Source organism: Arachis ipaensis, chromosome B4 (genome assembly GCF_059453495.1).
Source record: "Arachis ipaensis isolate K30076 ecotype BB chromosome B4, ASM5945349v1, whole genome shotgun sequence".
NCBI classification, from domain to species: domain Eukaryota; kingdom Viridiplantae; phylum Streptophyta; class Magnoliopsida; order Fabales; family Fabaceae; genus Arachis; species Arachis ipaensis.
The window spans coordinates 7,062,467-7,080,447 of NC_142439.1; the positions used below are offsets into that span (position 1 = coordinate 7,062,467).

Here is a 17,981-nt window from a genome sequence, read left to right on the forward strand (position 1 = left end):
AGTGGATCCTCTCCGCAGTTGTTCGAGCCTACTATATAGTTTCCTTTGGTCGCAGAAAGTGAACCCCATTTCGCAAAATCGAAAGCGAAGAAGAAGAAAAATCATGGCGGCTTCAAAGCTTCAAGCTTTATGGAATCACCCAGCTGGTCCCAAAACTAGTGAGTTACCTCATTCGTTTTTCCTTTCGTACTCGATATTTTTTTCTATACTTTCTTTTTGTCTTATTTATTTTCGTCTATCGAAGAGTTTTCTATTCGATTCGGTTCTTCGAATCTTCATTCCATAGCACATAAACTTCTCAATCGCAATCCACTTCCAATTTTTATTCCTGAAGCTATAGGATTTGACTAGCTGAAAATTCCTGATTTATTGGAAGGTCAAATGGACTCGCAGATTTTTTTGCTCAATTTTTTACCTTTTATTTTATTTTATTGAGGGGGTAAACATTATGTCTAAGTGTTCACGGTCAATAGTCTTAAATTAATCCTTTTTTGGGGATATATTTTTCGAATTGCTGGGATTCGTTTATTTTATTTGTTTAGGTTCCATTTCAGTTTAATTCAGCCTTTTTTTTTGGGGTATTTTGTCCAAATCTAATTGAATGTGATGAATTTCAAGTTTTCATTCATTGGGAGTCCTATTACATCATGAATTTGGTGGTTAAGCGAAGAAAAGTAGAAGAAAATTGTTGGGGATTTGACAGATGAAGGTAGCATAATGAGGCATTATGGAGAAACAAGTTAATTTTAGATTTATTCATGTTATACTTTTATGCAAATGTTGTGACCTGGATGTTCCTAATCTACCCGAGGATAGATAGATTCCGGTCTTTAGCCATTGAGATAAAATGTATTGTAATTTATTGATCAACATTCGTCTGTGTATTCATGAATTGGTTAAAATAATATGATCAGAGGTGGCTTGCTTTTCTTGTAGTGAAATTTAAAGATCACTCACAAAGAGCACCAAAGGGAATATAATTTTCAGTAGAAAGTCATTCTTTCTGCTCTAATCCACCTCGTTATCTCTCATTTGGTTGCATTGAACCACTGTTGCTATTGAGCGTTAAAATGAAAATTGGCTACCCTTTGCAATGCTTAAAAAACTCATTTCACTTATTATGCAGTTCACTTCTGGGCACCAACATTTAAGTGGGGTATCAGCATTGCCAATATTGCCGATTTCGCAAAACCACCTGAGAAAATTTCCTATCCTCAGCAAATAGGTAAGGGATACATATTGTAATATCATTTACTGTTATATATTATGGACATAAATATGCAGCATGCTGCATGCATGTCTGAATTCCCTAGAAGGCACAAACATGCAGAAGTTTAAGATTTATACAGAATTATGAGTAATCATATCCATTTTTCTTTCTTTTTTTTTATGCTGTTCAGCAATCAGCTTTTGCAGATACATTACCATGCATTAGATTTTATTTATATCTGTGCTGATTCCTGTTATCTTCCCCAGCTGTTACTGCTACTGGAGTTATCTGGTCACGTTACAGCACTGTTATCACTCCAGTAAGCTTCTTTTTCCCCCCCTCAAAAGAAGGATTGCTTCGACATGTATTTGTGGCCTAATACATGGATCTTCTTTTTTCAAGCAAAATGTTATCATTTGGCTATATTCTGCTTTGCAGTTGCATACCTCTCTTTGAATGTTGCAAGAGCATGACATACAAATTTGACTTAAATGGTTCCATAACATCAATTAGGATATGCCCATGGTAGTTCTAACTTCTAATGTGCAACTTAGGAGGACATAAAATTCCCGTTTTTCATCAAATAATTAATTAAATCATTAGATCATGATGTATATACTACAGCCTTCTCACTCTGATGTATTCATTTTTTCCCTATAGAATTTGGTATCTCATCTTTTGTCCCTACATTTGTTATCCTTGCATATTTTGTCTGCAAACCAAGTTGCTTCCTTCATGCCTCCTTGTGTGTATGAGCATACAAGATTTGTATGCTAGTAATGAAAATAGCCATAAGAGACATGTAAACTACTTTGTATATCACTTCCTGCGTATTATCAAGATTATAGTTTTTCTTTTTGGTTAATGTAGAATACATTTTGCATGATCCAGATGCATTTATGGTAATTATTTCTTATGATGCAGAAAAATTGGAACCTATTCAGTGTAAATCTTGCAATGGCAGCAACTGGCATGTACCAACTCTCACGTAAATTGCGGTGAGTTAATACCCCAAAGTGGTGGGTACTTCATGAAACTTGGCCATTGTTTTTTGGCAATAGTTATAATTTTCTTGAGAATCCGTAAGGTGTTCGTTATGCTATTTTTTGCTATGTTTTGCCAATGGTTATTATAATCAGCAGTTAACACCTTGCCCATCATACATATATATTAACTTGTACTACTTTCCAGGCATGACTATTCTTCTGAGGCAGCTGTTGCAAAAGAATGATGACGAAAACATTTGAAAATCCCAAGTTACTGTGTCTATGGAGGGGGATGGCCTGTTTGTAATTTCCACACACAATTGAATTCTTGGTTTTGAACTAGTAATTTCATCTGTACTTTTTGGCAGGGCAAGAACTGTTGGGTCATCCTCTATTGTGTATTTTCTCTTTTATTTGAATGTTGTAGAATAAGGGATTTTACACAAGTAGTGAAATGAATGTCACAAGTCTCGATATTTCTTTTTGCTAGCCTTGCCTGTGTAGTTAATTTTTCAAAGTGAACCGGTTTTCCGGTTCCCTTCCCATCATCACTTTTATACTTGATAGTTATGTGATTTCATGGATAGCTTAAGAATTTGCAGCCTTCTATTCTAGGGTATACCTGATTATTATATCATGATTTCTAAGATAGCATTTGGAAGAGAGACAGAGATTGAGAGATTGAGGCTGAGGGACAGAGATTGGAAGACAGAGACTGAAATAAGTCTTAGTATTGTGTTTGGTATAAAAAGGGAGATAGAGATTGAAATAAGAATGAAGTTCTAATTTAATTTGCACAAAGTATAAAGTTAGAATTAATTAATTGAAGTGAGGGTATTTTAAGTATAAAATATTAAAATTTTAGTCTCCACTTGCAAAATCTTCAGTCTCCACTTTTTGGAAGTACTAAAATATTGAAATTTTAAAGATAGAGATTGAAATTTTAATAAGTCTCTGGGCCAACAAACATGATACTGTTCCAATCTCCCAGTCTCTATTCCAATATCTCAAAACAAATGCTATCTAACTTCATTCGATTTAAAGGGATAATTAAGTATGCCAAAAAGGCATGAAAACTCTAAAAAGACCCGTGCATTTGCCCGGACACATACACAATGGAGTATTATCGTGCTGCTTTCTATATTTACACAGCTGATAAATAGAATGCTTATTATCACGATAGGTTGATATATTATGGGAATTAACCTACAACTACAAACAAAAGGCCTCTGTGAATTTATCTGACAACATTGCAAAGTTGAATCAACTTGAAATAGCACAATTTCATCAATATATTGAGTACAAAAATCCACATCAATTCCACAATATCCCGCCTCAATAGATATTAGGGGAAAAAAATAAATATGTCCAATGGTTGGGGAAAAGGAATACTATGACCATCCCACCAAGGACACTGAATAAGAAAAATATTATAGGCATATGCCGGTACAACAATCCAATCTAAAATGATCAATGGGTGAACACAAAACCAGGTGAAAATATACTTTTGTTGATCAAATACACGTGTAGATTGGTGCACTAATGCTCACTATCCTGAGGACTTCTGTTCACTTTGTGTTACTGGCCATCTCTTGTTTGATTAGTTTTTGAATCAGAGTCATTTTCATCGTCATGTGATGTTAACCCCAAACTTAAATCCAATGTGCTTTCATTTAGATCTTGGCGTACTACTTGATTTTTGTCCTGAGGCTGAAATATAAAGTCAAAATTATATATGAAATTAAAACGAAGTCAGATCAGAATGCTAATTAGTCACTTTATGGACTTCAAGTTTTGCCAGGAATATTAGACATTTTTAATTACATGATAATCAAGCACATTCATCTTTTTTCAAATTGCATAATGCTTGTTTAAACCAATAATATTCTCCAAAGTCCAAAGTGACAAACGAACCATAATGATCATCATCTATTTTTTTAACCCAAAATGATTCCCTTCCATAAATTTATGTAAGCTAACTATGCATACAGTTTTGCTTCCCTCTATAGTTCTATATGACTCGCTGGAAACAATGAAGAAAATGTGCAGAGACATGAAGCCCAATCACAGGCAAAGGTTTACCTGACTTTCATCTGCAGGGACATCATTTATGTCAGGTTTTTCATCCATAGTCTCAATTTTGTGACTTGGTTCTGCTGCAATTGGATCGGTATCAACTGGCTTATCTTCTTCAATCTTTTCAGCACCATCAATTTCTGCAGCCTCATTCCTTTGCTCCTCTAGTACAGCAACCTGCATCATTAGACAACCCAGATTTCCAATCCTCATTAGCATTTAAACATGAAAAACCAGTATCAACATGTGCAAAAAGCTTAGCTTTACCAGAACGTTCTATCAACCTAAAAAACATTTTTAGCAAATGACATATTCATGAGATCAGTCATCCCATATACATGTAAATTTGAATTACCTGCCCCGAAAGGATAAATACAGAAGTTGAAGAGAGGTATCAAAATCTTTGCACTAATGGACAGGATAACAAATTACTGAAAACTAAATTGGTTATGGGTGAGTAGATCCCCCAAAGGCATTCACTTTCTTTTTTCACATAACTTTTAGCTCTGATACTTGAATAGTCTCACTTTCTGCAAACTTGCATTCATGATTTTCCAAATTCTATCGTCAGATAAACCTGCCACCACATGTTAATAGGGTGGCATTGCCATCAATTACCTTCATTTTGCTATCACTCAACAACTTCAGCACAAGACTTGGGTAGGTATTTCCCATCTTGGCGGATTCATACTAGAACATACTTCAAAACATATAAACAAATTCGGCTCAAATAGAAATAGCATCAACCTCATTCTACATCATATCATTCCTCTCATTCCCATCACATACCATAGCCTAAACAATCACTTCCACCACACTCACAACAGACCCAAATCTTCCCAACTCCTAAATTACTAACAATCCAATAAAAACCCTAATTTCAACACACACACAAAACCCAAAAACCAAAAGCAAAGCGCAAAGGTCAAGACTTTTTCTTTTCCATTTAAATATATAGATAAGAGAGGCGCATTGTAAGTGACATACCGGAATATATTTGAATTTCCTGCGTGGCGGCTCTTCGGGGGCGTCAGAGGGTGGTGGCACAGAATCCTTGGCAGCGGCGTTTCCATTTGAATTGTTGTTGTTGTTGTTTTGAGATTGGGTTATAGGGGTCCACTTGTAAAGAAGCAGATGGGAACCGTTATTACCGTTAGAATGGTGCGTGTGATTGTGATTGTTATTGTTGGCGGCGTTGTTATTGTTGTTGTTGTTGTTGGAATTTGCGGAAGCAGAGGAGGAATTGGGTGAAACGTGGACCCACTTCTTCTTCCACTTTCTCACCGGTCCGGTGAACACAGTCGCCGGTCCGTATCGGGTGGACGACCGCCCCAGCCGGGCCCCGACACCCTCCATCGTCGCAGATCTAAACTCTCCGAACTCCGATCCGCACAATCTAAACCCCAAAACAAAAATTATTTAAAATTTATTAAAATTTTATTATTTTTGAGGGGGAAACAAATTGGAATTGGATTTTGGAGTTAGAGAGTTTGGGACTCCTCTATCTCTGTAGGAAAAAAGGGACTCTTTTTCAGTGTCTCTCGTAAACACAATTGACCGATGATTCCTTTTTATAGTTTCAGTTTAGTTTCCAGGTTTGGGGTTGAGGGAAGGATCGTGTGGCTCAAGAAAGCCACTTCCTTTGAGCTAGTAAATCGTGGTCGTTGGCTGTGTGTACTAGTTCCTCCTCTCCTTAGTCAACTTTAATTAACTTCTTTTGGTGGGATTTATCATTTATCCAATCAACTAAAAGATATATATATATTTTTTTTATCTATTATTACATTGAGATAGTGGTTTACTGTACTAAGGTGGTTTTGTGAAAAATCTTTAGACTTTAGTTTTCAATTTTAGAATTTTTTTTAATATATTATTGGCATAAAAAATTTATATTATTAATTGATTAGCATAATAATGATATAATTTTTATACACTATTAATTTAAAATAATAATCAAATTATATTATTATTATATTGGAAAATTCATTTTTTAAAATTTATCATTTGAATAATCATCGAAATATATAAACACAGGTGAATGATAATATAATTTTTTTATACAATCAAATAATTCATCAAAATCAAACACTCAATATAATATATATATTATTAGAGGAGTGTTAAGGAGTCAGTAATTTTTTTGTTTTGTAATCATCAATAATATTTTTAATAGTGTGAGATTACATCTAATGGTGAGAAATTATTCATTTTTTTATGGTTAAGTATTGGTCACAAAACACAAAAATTACTGGCTTCCTAGACTTTTCCATATTTATTATTTATAAGGTCTTTATTAAAATTATTTTTTTCAATTATGTGATAATATAAAATAATTGACTAATTGATGGTATAAAAAAAGGTGAAAACTCAGGTGAAGTCGACTTCATGTGAAGTTGATACCTAAGAGCCGTTAGATAAAAAATTAGTCAAATCAATCAAATCATCTAACGGCTCTCAAATATCAACTTCACGTAAAGTCGACTGCACCTGAGTTTTCACTATAAAAAAAACTTAAGTCCATATTCTATTTTTTTTTATTGTCTACTGTCTAGTCCATATTCTATTTAAATTAGGAGAACTATTTTCAACTATTATTAATTTTAGGAATATTTTTAATTTAAAGTTTAAATCATCGCTAGTATCTAAAAAATTGTCAAATGCAAATAATCTTATCTAATTTTTTTGGAGTTTCTATTGAAAATATACTCGATCTTCAAAACTAGAGATAAATGATTACAAGATTTAATTCATAATGTTCGCAACACAATATTTATTCATATTTAATCTAAATTTTACGGATATGATTCGATCCGCAAATAGTTAGAATCAGACATTAAATTTTATAAATATATCTACATATCTAATGTGCAAATCTAATTAAATGATAAAAATATTATAAACAAATGAAAAATATAGTGTTTAAGTGCTCTTTTTAATTTGGTTTAGTTAATTTTCGATTTGTGTTCCGCTCTTAGAATGTTAGTATCTTAAAACTTGTATTATTAGTTGTTTGTTGTTGTTGAAATGTTAGATAATTAGATTTGGTTGTTTTATTTATATTATTATTCGTATATATTTGATTGTTTTATTCCTATTATTTTTAAAAATATATTGTTTAATTACCATAACAATGTATTTATTTGCAAATAATTAACTAATAACATTAAAAAACCTATATTAACAATTAACATGCGTTTAAACTCTGTCCCAATGAGCAATGAGTTTTATACATATATGCTTTTGTATACAAATTAAAATCATGGATGTGAGGAGTCTTGAGAATCAGATCAGGTCATGTATGGTGTTATGTTTGGAAATATGTAATAATAAATTCTCCATGGTAGGCTGCCACATTATTATTCATTATTTGACAATACAAGGCGTGTTATAAGAAGACAAGAAAACATGGAAATATGGAATAAGCAGGAACTGTTGCACCTCTATTGTAGATAACATTATTACTCAATGACTAATCAGTCCATAGAGACAACCCTTACTTTAATTTGAATATCTTCTCTTATCCTGTTATCCATATGGGAAATGGTTCACTCTTACCACACCATGCGTCAAACCTGATGCACCTAATTCCTATCCGCCAATCTTAGCCTGATTCAACATTTATATTGGTAGCCCCAATGCTTGTAGGCTAATTTTTTTTTATATGACACCAACTGTGGTGTAATGCTGGGTTATGGAACTATGGGGAGTTTTATACGGGTGTGGCGACGTTCAGGTGAAGAGAAGTAATCGGACGGTCCGATTTATTGCAGCTGAAAAGGGATACAAATCGGACCGTCCGATTTGTGGTTCATGGAGGGCAGTGCATGGAAATCGGACCCACCGATTTCATGCTTAACGTTCAAATTTTTCTTTTGCACAAGGAAATCGGACCCAACGATTTCTTGGCAAGATGGAAAAAAATTTTGGAAGCCATGAAATCGGACCCAGCGATTTCTAGGTGCCACACTTCCGTCAAGCATCCTGCGCTCCCATAGTGCGGTTATACACCACCACTAACCCAATATCAAAAATAAAAAAGTGATGCTTGTAGTAGTTTTGTATGTGACGCAATTAATAAGGTACACATGATATGCATGAATCTATCTATCACAATTTGCTATTATATTGAGTTGACATGGATGCTGTCTTTTGCATTGCTACGGATGGAGGCTGCAAATGTGCAGTTAAATCATGCTCTTTCGGTGCTACTGGAACTTTGGAACTTTTAACTTTAGTAGTTAGAAGCCCCTTATTCGCTTTAAATTAGCTTTTAATAATTTGTGATGTCAATTTAATTTTGGAGGCCACTCAGATAAACACGCCTAAAACATCTTTTTTTAAAGATGTTTTTATATTGTGTTTTAATTGGTTTCTATATAATTTATTCGGTGTTCCTCATCACATATTATTAAATTTCTCAAAAGATTTTCTTTCCAAAAACACTAAAAAATATTTAATTTGGATTAAAACAAAAAAAGTAATAGATTAATTATTAGATTTTTTTAAAAGATTATTTACATAAAAAATATATCACATTTATAAATATATATATATATAACAAGCTCAAGCGTTTAAAAATTTTTATAAATAAAAAAATAATTAATTTATATTCGTACAATATATAAAATAATTACTATATTATTATTATATTATAGATTAAGATTCACTAATTTAATTTTATTTTATTTTTAATATAAGTATTAGAAATAAATAAAATTTTTATAATTAAATGTAGTGTAACAAAATATATATAATATTAATTAGTTCTTAAAAATTTTAAAAAAATAGTTTCTCATTTTAGTAAAATAACTATTTATTAAAGTAGACAAATTAATTATTTTCTTCTCATATACGATTTTTTTAAGACATAAAAGCAATTAATTAGGACATTGGTTAAGATAATTAAAGTCACTATTTCATTAAATTTTTAATTTAAAGAAAAATCCTAGTTAATTTTGGTATAAAAATTTCGAATTTAAAAACATCGATAAAAATTATGTTGAATTTTGATTTATTTGATTTTCATTTAAATTAAGCACTACATAAGTTAAAGTTCTGTTTTGAAGTTATATTCAAGCTTTAATTTGATTTTTAAAGTTTCAATTTACTTAGTTTGATTTTTTAACTTAGGTATCCGTGACTCATATTAGGGTTTTAAGTGTTTAGTTGAAAATAAAAAATAAGGTAAAAAAATTTCAATTGTCACATCAAATAGTCGCTAGAATATATAATGTAGCAGTCGTTAGTCCATTTCAGCATGTCGTTAACGATTTTGTGAGACAGTGACAAAAATGAGATTAGGAACCAATGTGAGTCATAACTATTAAGTTGGGAGACATAATTGTTAGAACTGATTAGGAACCAATTGGGAGACATAATTTGTTGTTGCTTGATTAGGAACCAATTGTGAGTCATAACTATTAAATTGAGTAAATCGAAATTTTTGAAATTAGATTGAAATATAATTGTTAGAACTGAACCAGTGATCGAACCGATCAAGCTATTGGTTCACTGGTTTATTGGTTCAACTGATAAATCACTGGTTGAACCGATAAAACTGGTCTCACGTAAATATAAAATATAAAATAGTTAAAAACTTAAAATTAAAATTTGAAATACATATCTTCACTAACATTTTATGAAGAATCAAGTCTCAACTTCTAAAAATAACTAATATAAAAAAAACCATAAAATTTTAATACTACAATAGTATCTTATTTTGACATAATAAAAAAATAATTAATTCACAAAGCCTATCATCTAACTATAATATCAGTAGATTTTAACACTAACATCAAAACAAATAACCTTAATCACAATACTAGCAATAAAATAGATCAAGTAAATTAATAAATTTTTAGTGAAATTTATATTTATATTAATAATGGTATATAATTAAAATATAATTAATTTTAAAAATAGAAAAAACAAAAATTAAATTAAATTAGATATTTATGTATACTATATAATTAGTATTTGTCAAATATAGTACTTAGAAGTGCAATGGCTAAGTGGCAAGTAGAAGTTATTTTTGCTCCAAGGTTCGAGACCTTGTGGAGACATTTTAAAATTTTTTTCAAGCAGACCAGTTTGGTTAGACCGGTTTGCACCGGTTCTTACCAGTTCACACCGATTTTATTCCTTAAACGGTCCAAAGAATAAACCGAACTGGACTATAATCCAGTTCTAGTCCGGTTCACTAGTTTTCTGGTCGAACCAACTGATCCAGTTCGATTTTTACAACTATGGATATAATAATGGTAATTAAGTTGACCATTCAGTTGTTTTAATGATAATTAAAATCTAATAATAGTTTATAATAAAAGAAACATTCTTTTGCAACAATGAACCTATAGTAATAGTTAGGGGTGTTCATAGATTAGATTATATCCATATAAATCTACAGTATTTATCCGTATCTGATCTGTAATTTGAGAATATGATCTGATCTGTAAGATGATCGGATTGGATCGAATCGGATCCACACTCTAATCAGATAGAAGTAAATATGTTTAAAAAAGTAAACAAAAAAAATTATTGACTTTTTTTTATAAAAATAAATTTTTTTTTATATTTTTTATTTTATAGATATATTTGATATCTGATCCAAACATAAAAAGTGCGAATATCGAATTTGATCTAATGAGTTTAGTGCGGATTGGATCGAAATTTCAGCCATATCCCATCTGTAAACACCCCTAGCAATAATAACTAAAAAATTATAATGATTATATTTTTAACTAAGAGGAAGTGCAAAAAAAAAGTACTAAATACAATAACATTTAATCAAATATTAAAAAAAATTTTACTTTAAAACATACAGTTGGACTTTTTTTGCTCATATATATATATAATAATAATAATAATAATAATAATAATAATAATAATAATAATAATAATAATAATAATATTATTATTATTATGATAATTGCTTTGTATATCACACAAATATAAACGTTTTTTTTTCTATGATCTTAAGAAAGGTTTTGTAAGTCTCTAACTTTGTTGTCGATTTTTGTAGTGTTAGCTCTCATATTATCAATTTGATTCATATATAATTCGGATGATAAATTATTTGGTGACGTGCTTTCTTTTTTACTGTGATATACTTGTTTATTATTATTATTATTATTATTATTATTATTATTATTATTATTATTATGCACATTAAAAAATAACAGGCCAAATTATTGCCATAACATAATAGAAGTATGGAAGTTTATCATTCTTCTCTAATGGAGGAAACAAAATTCTTTTCAATAATTTATTTAACGTTTAGTAGAATAAAAATAAATTTTATTAGAATAAATTTTAGTACGAGTTTAATATGTTTATTCATCATAAAATATTTATAGAATTACTCGTACATAAATTTTGGAAAAAATAAAAAAAACCATGATTTTTTAATTTTATTTTTAAATAAACTTTATTTTTAATTTTAAAATAAATTTTATTTTTATTTTTTAATAATATTAATTTTTTACCGTATATAATTATTCAATTATTTTTTAATCATATATAAATAAATTACTCTTAATAAGACTTTTTTGTGTTATTCAATTATCTTTTTTTAAAAAATAATTAATTATTAAAATAATTAAATTTTTCACAACAAAAATAATAAAAAATTATGAATGAAAAAAATTAACCATCCTGATACTTTTTTGTATTTTTATTCATATTTTAATTATAAAGATAAATATAATTTAATTATATTATTTATGAAATGTGACTATAGATGTAGATAAAATTTAGTTATATTACTTATATATAGTTTCATTGTATTGTATTACTTATAAAGTTAGATTATAATTATGACAATAGAATTGTTCTTGTATTTTTATATGTGTGACTAATTGGTGGTGTTAAAACATTACTCTTAATTATAAATAAGGTTTATAATTTAAAAAATCAAAGACTCAATTAAAAAGATACGAAAAAAATGATGTTAAAATATTCTAACTCTTTAAAATAAAAATATTCGAAATTTAATTAAAAATTATTTAAAATTTAAACTCAAAAAAAATTTATATTCAATGTGTTTTGTATTAAATATATTTAATAACCTATTATATCATATTATATCATGTTGGTTGAAATTAGTTTTTATAATGTTAATTTTTTAATAACACTTTATTAGAAAAAACCATCTTTTCAAAATTTTTTAAAAACTAATTGATATTATATATATTTTATTACAATATATCTTGTTATAAAAAAATTATTTATTTCTAATGCTTATATTAAAAATAAAAACAAAATTTAAATTAGTAAATTTTAATCTATAATATAATAATAATATAGTAATTATTTTATATATTATACGAATAAAAATTAATTATTTTTTTATTTATAAAATTTTTTAAGAGCTTATATATATATATATATATATATATATATATATATATATATATATATATATATTTTGATGAATGTGATATATTTTTTTTATGTAAATAATCTTTTTAAAAAAAATCTAATAGTTAATCTATTACCTTTTTTGTTTTAGTCCAAATTAAATATTTTTTATTGTTTTTGGAAAGAAAATATTTTGAGGAATTTAATAATATGTGATGAGGAACACCGAATAAATTATACCAAAACCAATTAAAACACAACATAAAAACATCTTTAAAAAAAGACGTTTTAAGCGTGTTTATTTGAGTGACTTCCTTTAATTTTTACAAAACTTGTGTAAGCTGTCACAAATATTTTAGGAATTAATCAAATATTAAATATAACAATTTTATTTTTATAACCGATAGAACATTTATAAATGAGTTAAGCTTGAAAAAGTAATTTGAATAATCCATAAAAAAAAATATATAATTGGTCTTAGTGCTTGTTTGGGCGTCATTAAATCGATAAAAAAGATTTTTTTTATTTTTTAGTGTGTTTGACAAATTTCTAATAATAAAAGTAAAAACACTAAAAAAAATCAAAAGAATATTTTTTTTTAAAAGCTAACATTTATATCTTTTTTTTAAAGATTTTTTTTCTTAAAAAAAAGACATTTTTCACATAAGAAATTAATAAAAAAATATTTTTATTTTATTTTATTCAAATATAATTAATAGATAAAAAAAATTTTTTACATGAGATATCTAAATATAAAATACTTTTTATTTTATAAAAAATAAAAAAAATATTATTTAAAAAAAATATTTTTTAAAATTAACATCCAAACAAGTCCTTATATGACCGACTTGACTCAAAGATGATCCAAATTTGTCTGAATTGCTTACAACTGTAGTACTTAATTTGTCGATCAAGAATCAACGACTAATTTCTATTTTTGTCTAAATTTACTTTTTCATAAGTAGAAGGCTGACTATGAAACCTCCCCATATATGTCGTACATATGTATTTAAATATTTATTAATCAATTTATTATTGTAAGTCGGAAAAAATACTATAACTTAGACCTTTTTTATTTTATAACCCTCAAAAAATTTTAAAACTAGTGATTGATACACTAGCCTAAACCTTGTTTTTGGTCATTGGCCTATACCTTTTTTGATTTCAGGCCTAAGCTGGTTTTATTGGGTTGGGTAGTAGGAAGCTGGGCTGAAATCGGTTTACCCTAATCAGGTCCAACTTAAAATTAGCCGAATCTTAAATGGGCCGAACTGGCTGGTTTTGAGAGTTTAGTAATTAAAATCCACCGCCCATCAGATTTGGTATGGACGGTGGAGATCTTTCCTTTGCGCACAGCTGTATAAATAGGTAATGTAGTCACCCTCATTGTTCCCAAATACTCTAGGGTTAGGGTTTCTCAATGTTCGTATGCAAGTTTTTGCAATTGCTCGCATCCAAAATCTAGTCTAACTTCTGATTTCTAACATTATGATTATTGAGTTAATCAAATTTCAATTTCGTTGTTGAAGGCTACATGTACCAAGGGAAGGGTAAAAGGTTTCAATACCCTTAATCTTGAATGTGCCATGGTGGCTGTAGCCAAATCAAGAAATTCGGTTAGGGAAGCTAACTGGCCGGTTGTTGTTAGATCCAATTTTTGGGTCTCCGTCGACACATCTGCTTACCGAGCTTCCCACATTCTGTTTGTGTTGCATTTGAAATTCTAGGTTTTTTAAACCCCTTTTTGATTTGTGATAAATGAGAAGGGGAGAAGAAGGAGATAGCTTTGGATTTTGGCTTTATTTTCTTGAAGACCCTTCTCTTACATTGAACACACTTTTGTTTTCTCGAAAGGGTCACTTTCCAGGCAATCTGCTTCGAATTTTCCAGCTGGTTGCGTCTAACGGTGACTACATATGCTTCTGTGTTCTTTCATTTCTGTTCCCAGAATATTGAAATATTGAAAGCATCTCGAGTCTCAAGAAAGTTGCATTGTTTAAAAAGTTTACCTGTTATATTTGAATTTTTATTATTTTATTTTATGTATGGAGTTCAAATTTATTGCAGTTACACTTGTATAGTTGGGGACTCTGTTTCTCTTGAAAACTTTATTCTCTCTAAAGTGGAGATGAAGAAAGATTGTATTTATTTTCATGATTCGCTTGTTAGTTGTTACCTTAAATTCACTTTGATGGACCACTTAATTCATCAACTATGCTAACTGGATTTTTGACACTACATAATACAGATCCTCTCCCTTTCACTTTTATGGACCACTTAATTCATAAAATATGCTAAATGGATTTTTGACACTACATAATACAGATCCTCTCCCTTTCCTAAGAATCCAGTTCTATACTATATAATGATATTGAATTTCAGAATAAAAATTATCTAAAGGAAACTAAATGCTATCGTATTCCTTGCTAGTTGGCAAAAATATGTAAGATCAATGCATAAGAAGTTTGTTATGCACTTTTTATGCCCTGGCCTAAAGTATTTTTTTTTAAAAAAAAACAATGGATATCAACTCTGGTTACCTAAAATAAGTACATTAAAAAAATTCATAGAAGCCGATGTATTTATGATTACATCCCAAGGGCATCGGAATTAAGTGCAGCTGTCAAATGGCTGATTCTGAATCCAGTTTTATTGACATAATAATCTACCTTACAATTTTGTGCTTTCACGGGCCTTGCTTCAAATCTAATGGGTCTTAAAGGAGTTACAAGAGACTCTGAAGACAAATTTGATGATGCATTTCTAGTTGAAACAGCATTTGTTGTTCTCTTGTAAGAGCTGAACCACTTGGCTTGCATGTACACATTTCTTCTCCATGGAGGAATATGCAGGTCCCTTGTTTTCATGGATCCCTTTATGGCACTGCACATAAGCTTCACAACTTGCTTCAGTTCTTCCACTTTGCCAACAAATATACGCTGGAAAACTTGTAGCAAGGATGAATATTGAATGGTTGGGCGAGCGATTTCGAACTCAGATGCAAGGAAGACTTCAACTATGTATCGCTCTCCTGAGAAATTGACATCAATATACTCATAGTCACCAGACTTTAATCTTCCAGTTTTCTCCCACCGGGATTTGCAAAGCCCTGTTGCAATGATTGTAGAGAAAGGTTCATCAAAAATTCAAAACTAGTCCCATAACATAGTGCAACTATTGTTTCAACTTTCAATAACCATAAATTAGTAAATGCTATTTGGAAAATAAAGATTAATTCACACCAAAAAAGTACTCATGGTCGTTGATAGTTAAGATTGACATGTTTAATTAAATTATTAATTATTATCTACCGACTTTTAATTATTAACTTCACAATTATGTCAGTTTTAATAAGCAGTGATGAATTCCTAAAATAATTCACATAAGGAAATACTCACCAGCATCCAAACCATTTTTCCTCAAGCGAGACATCAATTTGCGTTTGAAATCCGTGGAAGAAGTGACCCCAACAACTGCACAAGCAATCTCAGCCTCTCTTCTAATCATGTCCCTTTCATAATCGCCACAAGCAAGAAGAGCTTGCAACATATCCCTTTTCTCACAATAGGAGAGCTGCGATGATGTTTGAACCTTCTCTTCTTCATCACCCATTTTGCCATGATCCTTCTCTTCACCATTCCTCTCCAAGAAGGACTTCACCATATCAGACAAATCAATGGAACTCACCAGAGAGTGCTCGCTCCCGCTGCTCTCGCAGAGCCCCATGCGCGCCGCCACGTCAGCGTCAAAGGCCGCAGCCACTCTCTCAAACCTCGCCGGAATCAGAATCCTAGCCATATCCAACCTAGAGAAAACAATGAACACTATATCTTAATTGTGGTGCATATACATCTATTTATATATAAAATTGATTTTGGAATGGCGAAATGTTGTGTAAAAATTACTGCTTGAAAGGATAAAGGAAAGGGAAAATTTTGGATGGAAAAGGGGAATGGCGTCAAATTATTTATACATAACGCCATTGTTGACTGGTGGAACAAGTTGAAGCATGAAGGTAGGCCGAATTGTGACAATTTGTTTTTAATTTTGATGAACCTGGCCACCAAATGAGTCCGGATTCATTGCGTCAAAAATGTCTTTACTATTAATCTAGACTACTAGTAATACTTAATTAACGGTAAAAACTCAAATAAAGTTAACTTCACGTGAAGTTGATAATTGAGAGCTGTTAGATGTTATGATAATCATAAGTTGAAATTCAAAACAGTCAAATCATCTAAGCTATCAACTTCACAGTCAAATTATCTAACGACTCTCAGCTATCAACTTCACAATCAAATCATTTAACAGCTTTTTATTATCAACTTCATGTGAAGTCGATTGCACTTGAGTTTTCACATTGTAAGAGATGTTATGATAATCATAAGTTGAAACTCAAAACTGTTGTACATACTTGTGATAGCATATGATAAAAGGGAAAATTTGCACGAGTTTCTTTCTTTCTTGCCCCCTTTTTTTAAGGTAAATGCTACCCAATCCCTCTAAAATAACATGTAAGTTATCTTTTATTATGTGTTACATTGTAATTGGTCCTTATCTTAACCATAGTTAGGTTATTTTATAATTTATTATTTGAGATTTATCAAAGCTCCACTCCATTAATTGAAGCACATTCCACTCCTTCCAAGCACCGTCGCGTTCGTGACAAGAAGCACCAACGTCAACGCCATCTACTGCCCTCCCACACAACCTCTCTTTTTTTAGTGCATCATCCCTTAGTCACGTCGTTGAATTCCGTCACCAATAACTTCGTCGTCCTTCCCAGTATAGCCAAGGTCTCTTTTTGCCATGGATCACTGCTTATCCATATAATTAATGGTTAATTTTTGTTATTAAATTTTTTTATTAAAAAAACATATCTTTATTTAATTACGTGATGGAACATATATTTATATATAAAATATAATATAATAAAATAAATCTATTCAAAGTATTTAAAAGTATAATTAAAATCATGAACATACAAATATAATAATAAAATTTGTACTCCAAACAAATAAATATATTTTTTTATCATACATATATTATTTAAAAAATAAATATATTATTAAAATTAATAACAGAAATTTAAAATGATAAAATTCAACTTTCTTATCGTATTTTTTATAGTATTTTTATTTTTTTAATTTTTAATTTATTAGTACTTTATTATTTAATTAATAATTAAACAAATTATTTTTATGAAAAATTATTTTTTGTATTATATTAGAGAAGAGACCAATATAGCAGTTTAAAAAATAAATTGTATAAATATTTAAGAGATATATATGAAATACATACCTAAAATAAATAAAACAGACAAAATAGGAGTACTCTTGAAAAATAGAGAA

General features: G+C 29.7%; 3 protein-coding genes and 1 non-coding gene across 4 annotated transcripts; 2 read left to right on the forward strand and 2 right to left on the reverse strand.

Moving 5' to 3' along the window:
• On the forward strand, positions 1 to 2,685 carry LOC107638675 (mitochondrial pyruvate carrier 4). Its single transcript, XM_016342030.3, has 5 exons — positions 1 to 158; positions 1,127 to 1,225; positions 1,477 to 1,529; positions 2,135 to 2,208; positions 2,402 to 2,685. The coding sequence occupies exons 1-5, from the start codon at positions 104 to 106 to the stop codon at positions 2,439 to 2,441; spliced, it is 321 nt and encodes a 106-aa protein (XP_016197516.1). The 5' UTR covers positions 1 to 103; the 3' UTR covers positions 2,442 to 2,685.
• Positions 2,686 to 3,454: 769 nt separating this feature from the next.
• LOC107638676 (golgin family A protein) lies at positions 3,455 to 5,817 on the reverse strand. The gene is made up of 3 exons (XM_016342031.3): positions 5,260 to 5,817; positions 4,279 to 4,449; positions 3,455 to 3,906 (listed from the first exon to the last, which is right to left on the reverse strand). Exons 1-3 carry the CDS (start codon positions 5,626 to 5,628, stop codon positions 3,775 to 3,777), a joined length of 672 nt encoding a protein of 223 aa, XP_016197517.1. The 5' UTR covers positions 5,629 to 5,817; the 3' UTR covers positions 3,455 to 3,774.
• Positions 5,818 to 14,220: 8,403 nt separating this feature from the next.
• LOC148566569 (small nucleolar RNA snoR109) lies at positions 14,221 to 14,331 on the forward strand. Its single transcript, XR_015882747.1, has one exon. It is a non-coding gene; the product is annotated as a small nucleolar RNA snoR109 (small nucleolar RNA).
• Positions 14,332 to 14,737: 406 nt separating this feature from the next.
• LOC107635935 (uncharacterized) lies at positions 14,738 to 16,571 on the reverse strand. The gene is made up of 2 exons (XM_016339483.3): positions 16,029 to 16,571; positions 14,738 to 15,739 (listed from the first exon to the last, which is right to left on the reverse strand). The coding sequence occupies exons 1-2, from the start codon at positions 16,426 to 16,428 to the stop codon at positions 15,219 to 15,221; spliced, it is 921 nt and encodes a 306-aa protein (XP_016194969.1). The 5' UTR covers positions 16,429 to 16,571; the 3' UTR covers positions 14,738 to 15,218.
• Between the last annotated feature and the right edge of the window lie 1,410 nt (positions 16,572 to 17,981).